Source organism: Zootoca vivipara, chromosome 3 (assembly GCF_965207765.1).
Source record: "Zootoca vivipara chromosome 3, rZooViv2.hap1.1, whole genome shotgun sequence".
NCBI lineage: Eukaryota > Metazoa > Chordata > Lepidosauria > Squamata > Lacertidae > Zootoca > Zootoca vivipara.
Window position 1 is genome coordinate 21240774 of NC_142586.1, and position 18239 is coordinate 21259012.

The 18239-nt window shown below is 47.7% G+C and overlaps 1 protein-coding gene across 1 annotated transcript in view; it reads left to right on the forward strand.

Annotated features, from left to right (window-relative positions):
• The window catches only part of CSMD1 (CUB and Sushi multiple domains 1), a 946508-nt gene that overhangs the window by 837443 nt on the left and 90826 nt on the right, over positions 1-18239 (forward strand). Inside the window, exons 43-46 of the mRNA XM_035109950.3 lie at positions 3151-3328; positions 6091-6236; positions 7951-8031; positions 10270-10383. Of these exons, the coding sequence (XP_034965841.3) occupies positions 3151-3328; positions 6091-6236; positions 7951-8031; positions 10270-10383 (519 nt within the window). The remainder of the gene's footprint in view (positions 1-3150; positions 3329-6090; positions 6237-7950; positions 8032-10269; positions 10384-18239) is intronic.

The window sequence follows — 18239 nt, forward strand, 5'->3', positions numbered from 1 at the left end:
CTTCTTTGTGTTGAAGCCCCCTGTGTTCAATTATTTGCCTGCAGTGGTTATTCAAATATATATCACATTTGCAATGTTCGTTGGCCTGCCCCTTGTGCACCTGGGTATATAAATTTACAAAGCAGTACTGTGTTGCCCTATTTATATTTTAAATGTACTTTATAACTCAGCCACATATTTCAATTCTTTCACTCTGAATCACCTCAAATTACTTTGAAATTTTGCACATTATACATAGAGGGGAAAGAGTGAATTATTCTGTGCCTTGCTTAGAATTTAAATTAATTATACTGAAATGCTGTAATTAAAATAACTTTCTCACGTCTGTAAATGGCTATCCTTGACAAAAGCAGAACAATGAAAATGACCAATATCATCTTCCTTTGTCATGCAAAAGAGCCAGATGGGAACCTGCATACTAAGTTCCATCATGCCCAGACATCAAATCAAATACAACTTTTTCAAAGCTACTAGTAGTGACTATATTATTTGTATTGGTTTTTTTTTAAAAAAAAGCGTATGAATAAAATGATTTCTAGGTTATCGGTGATTCTCGAACTTTTTCTCTGTGGATTACACTTTCATAATAAAAAATTGCTCATGCCACACCACCTTTTTAATTGATACGAAATAAATTAGAAAACAAAAGGAAACAACTAGCATGGTGGAGAGTAAGTAGCAGAGGAAGCGGGAACAAGTGACGCACTTCTCAGAGGACCTACCTGTTCCATCCAGCTTCCTATCTGCAAAAGCACCACACCCAGAAAGTGAAAAACAACAACACACCTGTAGTTGTTCAATTTCCATCCCGTCTAACTTCCAGATGTTTTTAGAGTCTCTCTTGGAAAACATCCACTTTGGTCTTTTGATAATTGGTCTTCATTTTTATAGTAATTACCAAAGGATTGTAAGGAGGTGTTATGCAACTTTCTGTGTTAAAGATATTACTGCTGTGGCAACTGCTTACAGACGAGCTAAAATATATTTATCACCTATTTTGAAATGAGGGGGGAAACATTGAAAACCTGACAGATGTGAAACCATGTTGTTTATTATGAATTAAAAAGCAGTGTCGGGCCTTTTGTTTTTCCTATCTCCATAACAGCCTGTTTGTACAGGGGAAGCAAAGACTACATTAATGTTGTCTGTGTAGGATCTTGGTGTTCCTCCTATGCAGGGTTTGACATTGGGAGCAGGAGGCCAAAAGCTTTCCATGAGTATAGGACCAAGAAAAATTTCATGCTCCTGATCCCTCTGGCCCAAATGTTTAACTAGAATCTCCTAATTGCCATTGAACTGATTTATTGACTAACACAATGTTAATAGCTGTTACTTGTATGTGTAGTGCTCTTTGGGCTTTCTCAGGTACCATTCAAGAAAGCATCTAATGAATGTAGAGCTTCTTTAAAAAATAAAAAAGCAGTTTAAATATTTCCTACCCTTTCCTTCCAACACTTGGTGTTATAAGCTGCAATCTTAGTCAGGGGAATAGCCCAGGGGCTTACAATATTATATGGATCTACAACATCCAAGAGAGAGAGCTCCAGTGTTAAAGAGGGAGATCTGCTATCAGATTCCCTGCTTCCTGATGGCACAGAAAGGTCTGAGGTTCTGACCAACCAGTGTCAAAACTCTGACATGGTACTGTCAAACAGTAAGCAGTTCGGGGGCTTCTTGGAAAGGGTCAGAAAAGGCTTGCAACTTAAAGATCCAGAGTCTTTTCAGCTGCACAACACCCCCTCCCCAAATGGATGGTTTAGATTGGAGCCTTAGAGTGACTAGAATGGTAACTGCATAGCTGCCAAGTTCTCCCTTTTTTAAAGGGAAATTCCCTTATGCTGAATAGGCTTCCTCGCGAGAAAAAGGAAAACTTGGCAGCTTTGTAACTGGCCAAGCTTTTTGGGGTATTCAAACCTCCAATGAAGGGAAGTCATTTTCTTGAATGTAGAGTAACTCAGCAAGTAAAATCACTTACATACACTTAACATCTGCAAAAAATTTCCTTTGAGCTGTATTGCATTTTGGCAAAAAACATCAATCAGCTTTAGGTCAGGTTCTTAATGAAGACAAAGCTACTACCTCCCCATATTAACTAGGATGTTTAAATAGTTTCAAATTGTTAAATTGTCTCATTACATTGTTATTTTGAGCACACTCACGGAAGAGGAAGTAAGCATTTTGTGTGCTAAACATTGAGAAATATAGTAAGACATATTTCAGCTTATTCTCCATCTCTCACAGTCAAGTCCAACAAGAGGAGAGTCTGTCTGTTGAATCAAGTCACGTCTACTCATTGTTAATTGACCCGACCCTATTGTTAAGTGGATAAAATGGGAAGTGGTGGGAAGGGGGTTGTGACTACAGGGATCACAAGAAAACGGGAAAGTGACCCTGCAGGGCAGCAGATGATGTTATCCAATTCAATTGATCCTTTATCCCTTTCTTTGAGGAGGAACAATCACATGATTCATCACATTCCTCTGCACAATTGGATGCATTTCCAATTTGAAGCAGTTTTATCAGTGGGATTTGATCAAAAGGAAGAATATGGTGGGTTGAATCTATTTGTGCTATTAAAAAAAAAGGTATTTTGCTGTAGTCCCACAAAGCAGCTCACAAACCAAGGAAGCTTGGGGAGCTCCTTGTGGCAGCTTGCTTTGACAAGAGTTGGACTCGAATTCAACTCTCCTAGGCTTTTCCATTTAAAAAAAAACACTAGAGTTTTGTAATAGCCAACCCTGTAGCTTGATGATTGAGGGATGGTATTCCTTCTGGCTTCCATGGCCTCTTGCCTGATGCTATTGAACTGGCACAGCTGAAGGGAATTGTAGTCCAAAACATCTGGCACTAGGTTAAAGAAGGTGCTTTAGCTGATACTAGTTGCAGCAGCATTTCCTGAGCACTGTTCTGTGGAGGATGCAGGTGTAGCCATCTGCCCTCAGTGCCATCTGTTCATGATCCATCATGCTAACCTGCAGTGTCCCCACCCCCCACAGAAGATGGTATAAGCCTATTACTGAAAGGTAACCAACCATGTGAATTTGCCTTTTTGAACTCTTGAATTGCTACGTCTTAAACGTAAGACAAATCACTGTCCTGACTTAACCATGCGTCCTAACTTTTTAACACTCCTCTTCCTCTCCTTTTCAGCTCCTTGTGGCTATAATGTAACATCTGAAAATGGTACTGTGTACTCCCCAGGATTTCCAGATGAATATCCAAATTCAAAAGATTGTACGTGGCTTATTACTGTACCCCAGGGTCATGGAATCTATATCAATTTCACCTTACTCCAAACAGAACTAGTGAATGACTACATTGCAGTTTGGTATGTTAACCTTTATTACCGTAAAGACTGATAATTGATCAATCTGAACTTCATCTCAATCCGGAATAATTGAACTGTTGGTGTTCATGTGTATTACAGTAGTTAGTTAGTTGGTTGGTTGGTTAGCTAGTTTGTATACAGAGCAGAATTTGTTGACTAGTAAGTTTCTCTCCTGCTTGAAATATCTGTTTTGAAACTTAGGGAGGTGGTGAGAAGGTAAGTCTTCTCTCCAACATGAAAGCCAGCCTGTGAAGCTCTATTTTGATTCTGGAACATTTCCCACATGAAGTCGCTTGGAAAAAAAGGATTGCATCATATTTTGTGGTCATCAAAGCAAAGAACTCAGTTCTATTTATCTTTCCCACCCTTGTCCAGGGAGTCTGAATTGACGCTTGGAGGTAGTCACAGTCTAAACATGAGTAAACAAATTAAAATTGACAAGGCAAGAGACAGGATAACTTCTGATCCAGGGACAGGGGTCTAACTTGTTGAATTAGTACCTGCAGATCTGGCCATAGTAACACATGCCATATTTATATCGCATCAGGACTATTGCAATATGCTCTACCAAGAGCTATCTTTGAAAAGAGGTCAGAAACTTTTATTGGTCCAAACTGAGGCAGCCAAGTTGATAACTGGAGCTGCTTTGCCTTCCAGTTCATTTCTGGGCCCAGTTCAAAGTGCTGATGATGAAGCTTTTAAAGCTTTTTGTGGTATGGCCTCAGGGCATTTGAAGGGGTGACATTTTGTAAATGAGCCTGCCTCCTTATTAAGACGACCAGTGGAGGCTTTTCTGCATGTCCCAACAAATTCTGAAATACATCTGATTGTAACCAAGGAGAGTGCCTTCTCTCCAGGCGATGGAACTTGAAAGCAGCTTTACTTTTTGATTTTTTTGAACCATTTTAATCTTTGCTGCTCTTAATTTTTGTTTGTGGTGTTGTTTTAATGTTATTGTTTTTAACTGTTGATAGCTGCATTGAAGTCTTCAGGGGGGGGTGGAGTAAAATATTTTTAGTCATAATAATATGGGTATATTTCCTGAATAGTATTTTGAAACCTGTGGGGCACAATTTGTACGGTACCTTACCTGAATAGCACAGGAACTGCTAAAGTGCAGCTGCTTACAGGGCTACACTGATGGGCAGTAATTATGTCGGTGGACCAACAAATTTCGATACCGTGCATACTAGCTCTGCCTGCTAATGTCTTTCTTTTTGAACACGTGTTGGAGAAATATGGAAATGCCAATAATATTGGAGCAAGTAGTAGGTGTCCATTACAATATATTGGATTTGAAAATAATTTTATGGGACATTTTGCATTTTCATACTACTGTTATACCTGTCCCCAGCTGACTGGATAGGAATGGGGTATAAATTCAAAAATATATTCATTGCATAATTGTATAAGCCTAACCAGATATGATCAAAATGCCACATTTCGTTGTGTTAGCAATTTAAATTAACAATGCTTTCGGTTGTGAGGGGAGCCACTGGGGCCAATCTCTTCCCAGAGGCAAATGTTTTCCCATCCATCTGCTAACCCAAATGCTGAGTCCTAGAAATGCCACTGCCATTCAGAGATGCCTGCTTGGGGGGAAAAATGTGTTGAATTTTTCAGATCCCTGTTTTTTCTCACAGTACATATTTTGAGAAGGATTATATAGCAGATGGGCTAGTCATTCCTCCTTTGAACTACCTACTGTCCTTTTCCTGAGTTTGTATCAAAAAGATTAAAACCACTGGGAAGGTCTAAACAACTTATGTCTTTTGCACTAAAAAGCTGTTGATCTTTGGCTTGATAAAGAACCATTCTTTAAAGTGACATCTTAATATCTGCTCCGCCATAGGCACCTCACTGACCAAAACAGCTTTTTCATTAATAAAGGCATTAGTAAAATTTTGGAAATGTTTTTCAAGTGGACTAGAGATGTCCCAGGTGCCTGGGAGCCCAGATGTTTCATAGTATGATTCTGCTGCTTGCTAATTTGAAATGTTGCCAGCTTTTGTGTGGCAGCATAAAGCAATAGTGTTATTAAATGGTTGTGTGCGAAGTGTCATTAATCCTGCTAGAAGAATGGCAAAAATTGTTATACCTTTGCAAGTAGCAGCAAAACCCTTTTAATTATGGTAGCTGAAATTACTTAAAAAAATAATTTGGGAAGAAAAATCAGTTTATACACATATAAGAATAGTGTAATGCCATATTACATAGTGTAATTCCCATGTTTAGGGAAGCTTTTAATGTTTAATAGATTATTATTATTATCATTATATTTTGTTTTGAAATGAATTATTTCTCCTGTTGTAAATGTGGTTTTTATTTCTCTCTTTCACCCAGTGTGGCACTGACATTTGTTTCATTGGCTGACATAGAACATATGAGTTTTCAGTGAATAGGAAAGTGATTAAAGAACAGCACCTATATGAAATACCCTTATAATATGTTTTTCTAAATATAACAATAGAATGAAGCACCACAGGTGACCTAATGGCAAACCATACAGTACTGAACCTTATTTAATACAAATATTACTTACATAGCTTTTCCAGCTTCTCCTAAAAGGTCAAGCTTTTCACATTAGCAGGAATGTACTTAATCGCCTTCCTAGATTTGCATGCAAATGAATTACTATGCTACAATTGTTAGGATTAGCCTGCCTTCTTGAAGATTTAAAGCTACCATCAAGAGAAAACAGAGTTAATTCAAACCTTAATTACAGGCTTTTGCTGACATGTCTCTTTTCTCTTGGTCCCTAGGGATGGGCCAGACCAGAATTCTCCTCAGCTGGGAGTGTTCAGCGGGAATACAGCTCTTGAGACAGCTTATAGCTCAAGCAATCAAGTCCTTCTCAAGTTTCACAGTGACTTCTCCACTGGAGGGTTCTTTGTTCTCAATTTTCATGGTCAGTTCTCCTCTTCTCATCTTACAAATCATGCCTGTGAGATAGAGGCAGCATGTGGAGCTTTAAAGGGATATTTTCTGCCTACTGATGTTAAAATAAATTAGACTGGTTTAATTGGCATGATATTTTCATTTAATAAAAACCTCTAGAGTAACAGTCTTTATTATCCACAGCCAAATGAGTGTTAAATATTTAATATCGAGTTACTTGGTTTTTTTAATATTTTAATGGGGAAAAAACTCTGGCCCACTTAACCCTGGCCATGCACTCCTCTCTAAGTCCTAAGGACTTTCTGGTGTTAAGAAAACCCAGTGGTATCCTAATCTCCCGTTGAGAATATTTTAGCTGCTTAGAGACACGAGACATTTTTTCACTTGGAACTTTGAAACTGTTTCAGTGCCTTCTTATACAGTTAAAGAGTCAGAGACCCGGAGAGGGGAAAACGTTAAGTAGCATATGTTTATTTAGGATTATTTTGATTCATTTTCATTTTGTCACACACTTATTTCCTGGAAAAGGGGCAGGGGGTGGCCTTTGATTTTAAAGAAAGTAGCATGACTTTTTAGGTATAAAATACTTAGGGCAAATAAAGGGGAAAGGAAATGAAGAAGGGAAGTAAGTGTGCATGACATACAGGAGAATTGTTCTTCATTTCACATTGAAGGCTTGTGTCTCAGTCAGAAACTGAAAAGACATTTGGCTTAGGGAAATGGTGCAGAAACTGTGGCCTCCAATTCCCATCAACCCGAGCAAGTGTAGCCAGTGGAGAAGGATCATGGGACTTGTAATCCAACAACCTCTGCAGGACTACAGGTTCCCCATCCCTCACTAACAGGGCTTAGTGAGCTGGGAGAGTCTGTGGCAGAGAGAAGTCAAGAAGCTGAAGCAGGCAAGGAGGGAGGTCAAGAGGCTCAGATGAGTCAGGCTGTTGAAGAGTCACGGATATCTCCATCTCCTGTTGTGACAAGCTCCCCCCCCCATCTCCCAGAACCAGGAGAGGCATGAAAAGAGCAGAAAAGAGATTGGCTGCACACCTGTACAGTCTCCGATTTCTTGAAAAAATCACTGGAGAGGAGGAGACCTAGACAGTTTTGGGGAGGTGGGAACCTTCAGTCTCAGCAATTTGCTTTCATGTAGGAAGTACCACGAGGAATGAGTTACTGTGCTCATTAATCCTGGCACTCAGCCAAGACTGTGGATATCATATTTTCACTAATAAAGAGCTAACTCCAACTTTGTGTGATTACTGACCAGCATGCTCTTTGACACAAAGGCATGCATTTATGGAAGTAGCGGTGCCACTCCATTTAGGAATGTTGATTCATATCCTCAGCAAGCTATGTATAAGAGCTTACACTTGGCTTCCAAGCCTTCCCCTGTGCCTGTGTTGCACACCTTATTAAACCATAGGTTTGTTCTCAGCTTCTCAGTCATAGTTTGTTTGCAGGAACCAAGCTGAGTGCTGTTTTCCATGTAACACAAAATCAGCCTCAATTTTGTTTCCTCTGATGCAGGGGAGAAGGAAGGGGGGACTTGCAAACTTTCGAGCAGCATGCGCCACCGCACTGCTTATTCACGTTAAAGCATAGTTTAAAATAAACAGTTGTTCAATGTGACATGTGAACCAGCTTGAGGACAGTTTCACAACTGCCAGCTTGTAATGAGGTTTTGTTATCAAAGAGATACTAATGCAATTTTGCTTTTGATTTTATAGCGTATCAGCTGAAGAAGTGCCAGCCTCCACCAACAGTTCCACAAGCTGAATTGCTTACAGAAGATGACGAGTTTGAAATAGGTGATCATTTTTTCCTTACGTTGATATACCTATACATCAGTTCTCTGTCCAGACTTTTACACAAATGATGTTGGTGGTATTCCTGAATGTGGTTTATTTGAATTATTCTTAGGTGGAATTTATTTATTTGAGTAAATTTATTTGCAGTAGTCGTAGGTTAAATTCTACAAATCTTCTGAAATGTGCATTGCTGTTGCATGAGAGTAAAAGTGTCTGCTGGATCGGGCCAATCGCCCACCGAGTCCAGCCAGGTCCCTATGGGAAGCAAGTAAGCTGGACCCCTGAGCACAACAACACTCTCCCAACTTGTGTTTCCCAGAAGTTCATATTCAGAGGCTTATTCAGTGAATGCCTCTGAATTCATATATATTCAGAGGAGGTAGAATGTAGGTATCTTGGCTAACAGCCCGTGATAGTCTTGTCCTCCATCCCAGTTAAAGATTTTTTACGGGAAAGAGGTTGACGCTCCTTGCAGCCAGCCTTTGCCAACCTGGTGCCTTTCATATGCCTTTGTCTACAACCTTTCTCAACCCTAGCACCAAAACAGCCATGATGGCTGGCGCTGATGGGAGTTGTAGTCTAACATTTACGGAGGGCAGCAGGTTGGGGAAGGCTCCTTTGAGCAGTGCATTACTTAAACAGGGTGTAGTAATTCAAAAGCACCAGTGGCTGGCAGCTGAAGATACAATATCAGTCAATTCAATTATTCCTAACACGTGTATTTTGGAGGTCTGAGTTGGGCTGCACAAAACTCCTACGTTTGCCTGACCTTTGAACAGAAATGAAGGTGGACAGAGAAATCCTGGGAAGAATCTATCAGAAAATTGAGTTGGGGGGGGGAGCATGATTGCATTACTTAATCAGCTGTTTTATGATGTGATCAGAGAACACGCCTTTCTTTTCTTCAGTCTTTCTGCTTTTGAAATGAAGCCATAGCTTGGCAACAGAGCACTCAGCAGCATTGTTGCTTCATACATGGGAAATGAGACTACTAAAGTCCTGGGATTGCTGCTACTCCAGTAAGAATGCTACACCAACAGGCTGGAACATTCACAAGGCGCAATTTCCCCAGTGCATGGCAACATCATTTGTTGGGCACTCTGCAGTTAAGCTGTGGCTTCATTATTAAAAAAGGGGGGGGGGGAGAAGAAGAAAATAAAGGTGGCAGCCCTTGGACAATCTTGTGAAAAAGTAACTAATGCCAAACAACCCCTTAAATCACTCCCACTCTTTGACAACAAATCTTTTTCTTTCTCCCTTTCTTCGGTAGGCATTTGGCTTTGCCAAAGACTCCAATAATTATTGCTATAACATTTACATGTGAAGGTTTGTGCAATGCCAGGCTTGGGACTCTTACACAATGTGTGGGTGGGTGAAAGAAAACAAAAGTTCGCGGGGGGGGGGGAGTTAGTGGGAGGAAGCACAGATAGCTTTTAAGAGATCTTTCTTAAAGGTTGTGCAGACACTTTAGTGCAGAGGGAGTATGAGGAACAGAACAAACGTTTTGCCAAACTGTTTCACTAGGGACATGTATTTCAGCAGGAAAAATAAGATTAAAAAGCAAGAGCGTACAGTTTAGCTGTCATTCTGGAGTGTTTGGCGATCAGAAATTCTTTTAATCTAATGAGTGGCATCCATTTTAAATCCATCACTAAAGTCCCATTGAAATCAATATGAAAAGATAGTAATGACTGACTTGTCATATCCATTTTTGTGGGAAGTAATTGTGATTCTAAGTTAGTCTGCATCCTACCCTATATGTTTGGAGTCTACTCTCATTGTTTCATTCAAACGTACCTGTAAACATATGGCATAAGTAAAACTGAATTTTCATCCATGACTGCAATATTATTTCCCTCATTTCTTCTCCACATAGATAATTGGTCAAATTTTCTGTATATCATCCTTGATTCCCCCCTCCCCCCACATTCTGATTTCCTATACTGTTTTACTATATTCCATTGCCCTTCTATTTTGATGTGTTTTCCCTCCCTCCACCCCCCCCCCCCACTTTTTGGTCATAGTGATCAACCCATGGACCTCTCTTCTCAGACATCTTACAAAATATTTCCATTTGCTTTTATCTGCTGTTTTAGTTAGGCTTTGAACAGCAAGCTTGTTTTTAAAACTGCTTTTTATATTGTTGTATTGCCTTGAGACTTTGTTGTCCAATGTGGGATAGAAGTACCAAAGGATAAAAATGTGCAGTCTACATTTCTGCTTTACAAATTATTTCAGGTGACTTTGCCAAGTACAAGTGCCATCCTGGCTATACATTGGTTGGCAATGACATGATGTTCTGCAAGCTAAAAGCACAACTCCAGTTTGATGGTTCTCCTCCATCTTGTGAAGGTATTTATGCATCAATGGTATTATATATTGGTATTACGATGTTTTCATTCACTATGTTTCATATTTAAATTTGTTTTGAACCAGTAAAATATTAAGAATGAGAAGCCATGACCAAACATCGAAAATTGTTTTGCGCAGTCAGGCGGAGTCCCCCCAGCCCCCCAGGGCAGCCCCGAGTTGAATAATGACACAGGACCACGTATTTATGGGATTAAAAATTGGCCACAACTTTATTAAAATTCAGATGTAGGAAGACCTTGGCGCAGGCATTGGGCGTATATCCCTCCCAGCCCCCAGCAGGGGGTGGGGTGATCTTCAGGGTTGTCCAGCATGAGTGGGGGTTGGGCTAACTCTGGAGAACATATGTTCAAGCAGATAGCCCGCCCCCCCGATCGCCGCCGCTGGAAGGGGGGGCAATAACCAGCCAAGTGGCATCGCCAAATGCCCCCCCTTGATGCCCGATTACGGGAACCCTGTTATCGCCGCCATAGGGCAGGGGGTCACCGCCCCCACGCCCCTCCCCTTTATGTAAATGACTAAAGGATTCCGCCCAAGGCCTGCATCCGCCACCCGAGACCACAAATTGGGGTCTCGCCGCCAAGACTACCTACACCTGAACCGCCCCAGAAACCGCCAGCCATTCCAGGAGGCTGTGTCTGATGTCGCTCAGCCAGAGGTCGCAACCTGTGGCTGTGAGGTGAACGCCGTCATGCCTGAACAGTTCGTTCCTGTAAATTTTGATGCTGGGATGCTTCACCACTTGGCCTCCAATGCGCATGAGTGCTGCACGCAGTGCCCTATTGATTTTTTCAACAGTGTAGTTAAGTCTGACATGGGTGTTGTTGTTGCGCCATTGTAGGCGTGGGAGGAGTTCTGACCAGAATATGGTAACGCTAGGGTACGCTGCCTGCAGGCATTCCAGGTCTGAAATTGCCGCTTTTATCAAGACGATGCTCTTGCGCGCAACCAGGTCATCCTCGCCAAGGTGGATGACCAGCGCGTCTGGTGGTTCGCGGAGTGTGAGTTCGTGACGCAGCCAGGGCATGAGCGCATCCCAGCACATTCCGCGGTGACCAAACCAAGTGAGGCTGATCTTCGGTTGAAGGCCCAGGTGTTCATAGGCTAGAACCGAGGAGGCATGGACCGCTGCCCAGTATACAATGCTATGCCCAAAGATCCAGATGCGCTTGGGGTGTGTACCTGAAATAAATCATCACACAGAAGCTGTCAGAACCCATTGCCTTTACCGGATATACCCCTTAAATGCTGCTGAGTGCCAGCGGCCCAATGCCTTTATGCGCTCTGGGGGAAGCCCACTTGCCGCCGCTGTAGTGGCTGCCCCTATGCGGAAGGAATGACCGGAGTAGTGGGCAGGGTCGCCCCCGCAGGCCTGGATGGCCTTCCGCAGGACTGCTGTGAACTGTGTGCGTGTCAGGGGGCGGCCTGTGGAGTGTATTAACAGGGGGCCTGGCCCGTGCGGGCGCACTTTGATAAATCTCTTTATGTCCGATACCGGACAGGGCCCACCTTCTGTGGAGCGTGTCAGGGTAAGGGTGGCACCTTTTCCCAGCTGGTCGGTCTTAGAGGCCCTTATTCTAACGAGCACCCTGCGGTCATCTAAGCTGATGTCCTTCATGGTCAGCCCCCTGAGTTGGGTTGATTTTGTGTCGCAGATGCATTCCCCCAGCCTGAGGGCACCAAAATATGCCAGGGAGAAGGCTGCCCTGAAAAGCCTAACCTCGTGCTTGGACCAGCATATACGAGGGAGCACATCCCAGATCCGACTGAGGGTCTCTAAAGTGATTGGCCTTCTCTTATCCGGACTGGGAGGGTGTGTGCGGTGCCATCCTGCAATCAGCTTTTTAACTCGGAAAGTGTCGGATGGATCTGGGTGCTGCGAGCAGTTACAGAAATAGGAGATTGCAGCCTTGTGGATCCGAATTGTTTTGATGGCCATGCCTCCCCTTTTGAGGTGCACTAAGTATTTCAAAACCTCAGACTCCCTGGGCTCGTGACTGAGTCGCGGATCACACTTAGCTCTGAACTGCTCAAACTGTGACCAAGCTCTGGTATAGGACCGCAGCGTTGATGGAGCAAGGGCACTCAGTATCCCTGACATCACTTCGGCTCTCCAACCGTCCACAGCTCCTCCGGAAATGTCTCTGGGAGCTGATCGGCCTCGGGCGCTAGTTCTCGGAAGCGCTCCATCTGAAAACGAGACAAGGCATCCGCAATCTCATTATTAAGGCCTGGAATAAACCTGGCTGAAAAGGAGATGTTACCTCTGAGGCATTCCAGCACGAAGAGATGCAGTATACGAATCACCCTGTCTGATTTCGCGGACTGCTTTGCGATGATCCGAACCACAGCCTGGTTGTCTGACCAGAAGCAGACCCTGGTGTCCTTGAGGTGGGACCCCCATATGCGCAGAGCTACTAGAATTGGAAAGAACTCAAGAAATGTTAGGTCACGCGTGACCCCCGCTGCATGCCACGATGCTGGCCACGGTTGTGCACACCAGTGGCCTCTGAAGTAGACACCAAAACCACAGCGACCTGATGCGTCCGAATGTATCTGGAACTCCTCCTTTGGCTGCAGCCAGGATTGCCAGAAGGACACCCCGTTATAAGATTTGAGGAAGGCCAACCATGTGTTTAGATTCTCCTTTATAACTTTGGTGAGCCTGATGTGGTGGTGTCGGGCCCCGCCACCTGCCAGAAGACGATTTAGTCGCGCACAGAAGGCACGGCCAGGTGTGATGACCCTACATGCGAAATTGAGGTGCCCTAGGAGTACCTGTACCTCCCTGACTGTTGTCTTTTCTTTGAGAAGCATAGCACTAATCATTTCCCTTAATATCTGCAGCTTGGCCTGCGGCAATCGGGAAGTTTGGCTGATGGAGTCTAATTCGATGCCTAGATATGATATGACCGTGGTTGGGCCCTCCGTCTTGTCGGCTGCTAGAGGGATGCCGAACTCGGCTGCCAGCTGTTTGAAGCAGGCCAACGCTCTGGCGCATGCGTCCGACCCTGCAGGGCGGACGAGGAAGTAATCATCCAAATAATGCGAGATGTAATGGGAACCTGACCTCTGTTTCATGGCCCATTCCACGAAGGTGCTAAATGTTTCAAAAGCTGCACATGCTATGGAGCAGCCCATGGGCATGGCTTTGTCAAAGTACCAATTGTCCTGGAATTTGAAACCTAAGAACCTGAAATCGTGTGGGTGCACTGGGAGCAGTCGGAAAGCCGACTCAATGTCGCATTTTGCCATGAGGGCGCCTGGGCCGCATTCCCTCACCAGCTTGATAGCATGGTCGAGGGACGCGTAATGCATTGAACATTGCTCACGTGGAATGGCATCATTCACCAAGCCTCCTTTTGGGTAGGATAGGTTATGTATCAAGCGGAACTCGCCCGGCACCTTCTTGGGGACGATGCCCAGAGGTGATACTATGAGGTCAGGCAATGGAGGCTCGGTGAATGGTCCCGCCACACGGCCCAGCTGGCGTTCCTTGCTGATTTTCCTTTCTGCGATATGTGGCATCTCGCGTACTGATTTCTGATTGGGTGCGACTGAGCAGGAGGGTGTGCCCTGCACAGGTATCCTAAAGCCATCTCTAAAGCCCTCCTCGATGTATACTGCTGCGTCTCTGTTGGGATAAACACGCAGGAATGGCAACATGGCTGGGAGAGAAATGGGGGAGGGGGCTAAGGAAAGGAGGTGGTTATTTTCGGGAAGAGCCCTTTGCTGGCTGTGATCCGGAGGCACCAGAGGGTGCTCCGGCCCCATGTCCTGCCTGGGACGCGCCGGAACCCGAGCCCCGTGGGCCACGAAAAAGCCGCTTCCCTCTGTAGCATTTGCTGATGGGGTGGGAACCCGCACAGCGCTCGCATTCATGAGCGTAACGGCATTTTTCCCTGAAGCAGGCCCCATTATTATATTCCCAGCAGGTTCTTTTCGATGTCTTAGGGGCCTGCTTCTGCTGCCTCTCGGGACCCGGCTGTCTCTCAAAGTATGGGGCGACAAGCTCCGACCACGCCTTGCTTTCCTGGACGTCCCATCTGAAAGTGGGGTCCTGGGCTGCGCGCTCCCTGAAAGAGTGATCATAAGCGAGCGCCGCCTTCTCACCTGCTTTGGCTTCTGCAGTTAGGATGATGAGCAGGTAATTGTAGAGGTGCCAGGCCCTATCTGGGTAAGCAGTTGAGACTATCCCCGCATAAGTGGCAAATCCCGTGAGCCAATTGCGGAAGGTACGCTCGATGGACACCTTTTTATCCCTTTTCCGCTGCTCGGATGATTTAAACTTCTGGCTGGTACTAGAGGCCGGGGACAGCAGGGAGAAGAGGTCCACGAACTCCCCATTGAGAATCTTCTCCCTGAGCTTCGCATTGAGGCGTATGCCAGGGGGGTCATCAGTACGTTCAAAGTTAGACTCCCTGATATTACCTGTGGAGTCAAGGCCCTCCTCCCCGCATGGGGCGATGGCACCATGCTCACGCCTGTGCCTCCGATTACGGCGGCGCCAAACCCATTGCGGGAGCCCCGGGGAATGCGGGCCGGTGACCCAGTAACCCTTGACGCGCCGCCCATGCCCGCTGTCACAAGAACTGGACCTACCTGAGGATGTGGATGATCCTGAGGAATCCCTTTTGCACTTGTATCCCTTTCTTCTGCATCTGTGTCGGTGACGCTCGTGGTGGCATGTTCCATGTGACACGTGGTGACATGTTCCGTGCGACTCGTGGTGGCATGTTCTGCGCGACTCGGGGCTCTTGTCACTCGCCCACCTATCGAAAGAACTATGGCGGGGGGACCTACCTCTACGTCTGGAGGATGAGGCTGGCGAAACCGATCGTTCCATGCGGGCTCGGCGGTCAGGTGAACTACTGCTGTAGCTTCCCTTGCTACGGTAGGGTGACCCCGAACTCCCCCGCGACTCGTATCTACGGAGGCGCCTTCTGAGCCGCGCGATGGTCCGCTCCTGGCTGTCCTCACGCTCTGATCTATAATTACTGCCCCCACGCGATGAGCGCGAGGGGGAGGGGCTCTCCCTGTGGGTAGTTTTGGCGGCCGCCTTTTTGCCTGCCCGGCCTGCGGAAGCCTTGGGGTTGCGGGAACTTGGGGGACCCCCAGCGGCTTTCTTGCCCTTAGGGGCGCTGGGAGGCTTGTTACGTACTTTCCCCGCATTGCGCCCTTTGCTTTTGGCGGCAGCCTGAGCCTTTACCGGCTTGCGGGGGTCATGCCTCACGGTGCCCCTTCTGGTGACGGGTGGGGAGACTTGGCGCTTGGGGGGCATGATGTAGGCTATAAGCACCGAGTGATATCACAAAACAGCTAGCAGTTGGAGTAGGATAGTGAAATTGATCCAAGCAAACTAGATTAGACAGGGTAAGAAAGCAAGAACTGAGTCGCAACAAGCAACGCTACCAAGCTGTAAAAGACAAATAATGCAAGGGTTAATCATACGTGTAAGCCGCTGTGCGCATGTGGGCATGCGTGAACTACTGTCCAGCACCGGGATGACGCCATTCGACCAGCTGCTGCCATGCAGGCGCCCCCAAGATGGCTGCCGCCATGTGGCCACCACCCAGATGGCCGCTGCCATGCAGCCACCAAGATGGCCGCCGCCCTGTGGCCACCACCAAGATGGCCGCCACCATGTGGCCGCCGCCATGTGGCCACCATCAAGATGGCCGCCGCCATGTGGCCACCCCCAAGATGGCCGCTGCCCAGGAGCCTGGTGCCCGCAGGTGCCCAGCTGCGTGCTAGGCCGCCCGCAATGGCGGCACCCCCATGCAACCCTGCATGCCAGGGCCCCAGGAACAGGCGGGAGGCCTTCCGAAGCCCCCGCCGCCAAAAGGAAGACTTTGGGGGGGCGAGGCTCTCCGCAGCGGCAGCGCCACCCCCCAACACGACCCGGCAGCCGCCGGAGTCGCAGGGAATCGGCGGGAGGCCTCCGCCGCCCCCCTTCGCCGCCGAAAACTCCATGGGGGGGGAGCGAGGCCGCCCAAAATGGCGCCGCCCCCCCCGCGCGACCCGGCAGCAGCCGGAGTCACAAACAATCGGCGGGAGGCCTCCGAGGCCCCCGCCGCCACAAAAGCCTCCAGGGGGTGGTGGCGAGGCCGTCCCGAATGGCGGCGCCCCCCCCACGCGACCCGGCTGCAGCTGGAGTCGCGAGGAATCGGCGGGAGGCCTCTGAGGCCCCACCGCTGCAAAGAGGCCTCCAGGAGGGGTGGCAAGGCCACCCGAGACGGCGGCGCCCCCCCACGCGACCCGGCAGCAGCCGGAGTCGCAAGAGAATGGTGGGAGGCCTCCGAGGCCCCCGCCGCCGCCAGAAACTTCAGGGGGGGTGTGGCAGAGCCGCCCGAAATGGCGGCGCCCCCCCGCGTGACCCGGCAGCAACCGGAGTCGCCGGGGATCGGCGGGAGGCCTCCCAGGCCCCCCGCCGCTGGAAAAAACTTCAGGGGGGGTGGGGCGGCCGCCCGAGATGGCGGCGCCCCCCCCACGCGGCCCGGCAAGGGCCGGCATCGCAGGGGATCGGCGGGAGGCCTCCGAGGCCCCCCGCCACTGGAAAAAACTTCAGGGGGGGGGCGGCCGCCCGAGATGGCGGCGCCCCCCCACGCGACCCGGCAGCGGCCGGAGTCGCTGGGGATCGGCGGGAGGCCTCCCAGGCCTCCCGCCGCTGGAAAGAACTTCAGGGGGTGGTGCGGCCGCCCGAGATGGCGGCGCTCCCCCCCCACGCAGCCCGGCAAGGGCCGGCATCGCAGGGGATCGGCGGGAGGCCTCCGAGGCCCCCGCCGACAGAAAACAGTCCTGGGGGAGGTGGCGAGGCCGCCCGAGATGGCGCCCCCCCCCCACGCGACCCGGCAGCGCTGGGTACCATCATGACTGGGAGGCCGCCTAGGTAGGCCGAGGCCTGCCGCCGGGCCTGGAAAGCACCCGGAGCTCCCTGAGGCGCCTGCCACCCCCCCAGAGGCCAGTAGGCCTGATATTGCATGGGGGGGGGCAGGATCCAGCCAGGGGGCCCACGATGCCCACCACCCACCTCCCCCCAGGGTCGATGGGCCCTAAATTCAGGTGGGTGGGGAAGGGAACAAGTTTTAAATTAGGGATGTAAGTTTTTAAAATGGGCCTAAACAAAGGCCCTGAGCTTACCTCGAACCGGCGTCCAGCGAAGCTAACAAAGGCCCCAGAGCTCTGACTCAAAGCAAAGCTCTAAAGCTCTCAAAGCTCTGAATCCGTCGGCTGCTTCCCAAGAATGGCTCCTCTTCTTTGTGTGCAGGTAAGCCTACCTGATCCTACCTGGCCAATCCCCCTGGCACTCCCCCTTCGGCCGGATTGGTCGGCTGATGGAGTGGGCGGTGACTCCAGCCTCCAGCCTCAGGTAGGCAGTGCCAGCCTCCAAACTTCCAGGTCTGCCCTAGGGTCCCAAGGGGGCTGCACACGACTGCACAAAATGCGCCTCCCCTTTATGTTGGGGAAGCGGTCATTCTGTTTTGAATGTTCATAATATATCCCAGCTGCATCCCAGCATGCATATCAGTACAGACCCTGTAATCCAAAACAAATGTTTTACAGACAGTGATCTTACCAGACTGTGGGATGGACAAACCACTTTTTATATACCTGTGTATGTATGCAACCATAATTTTAATGCAGAGATGCAAAGTTACTTGGTTGCTAGGATTTTGAATTACCTAGAAAGAGGCTGTGATGCAAGAAATTAGAAGAAACAATCATCATTATCTGTGGGAATGGGTGAATAGTACAAATTTGGCATTGAGCAGGTGTGGGAGGAAGCTATGTGAATAGGAAAAGCTGAACAAAGGCTGGGAAGTGAGATTTCTCAACAT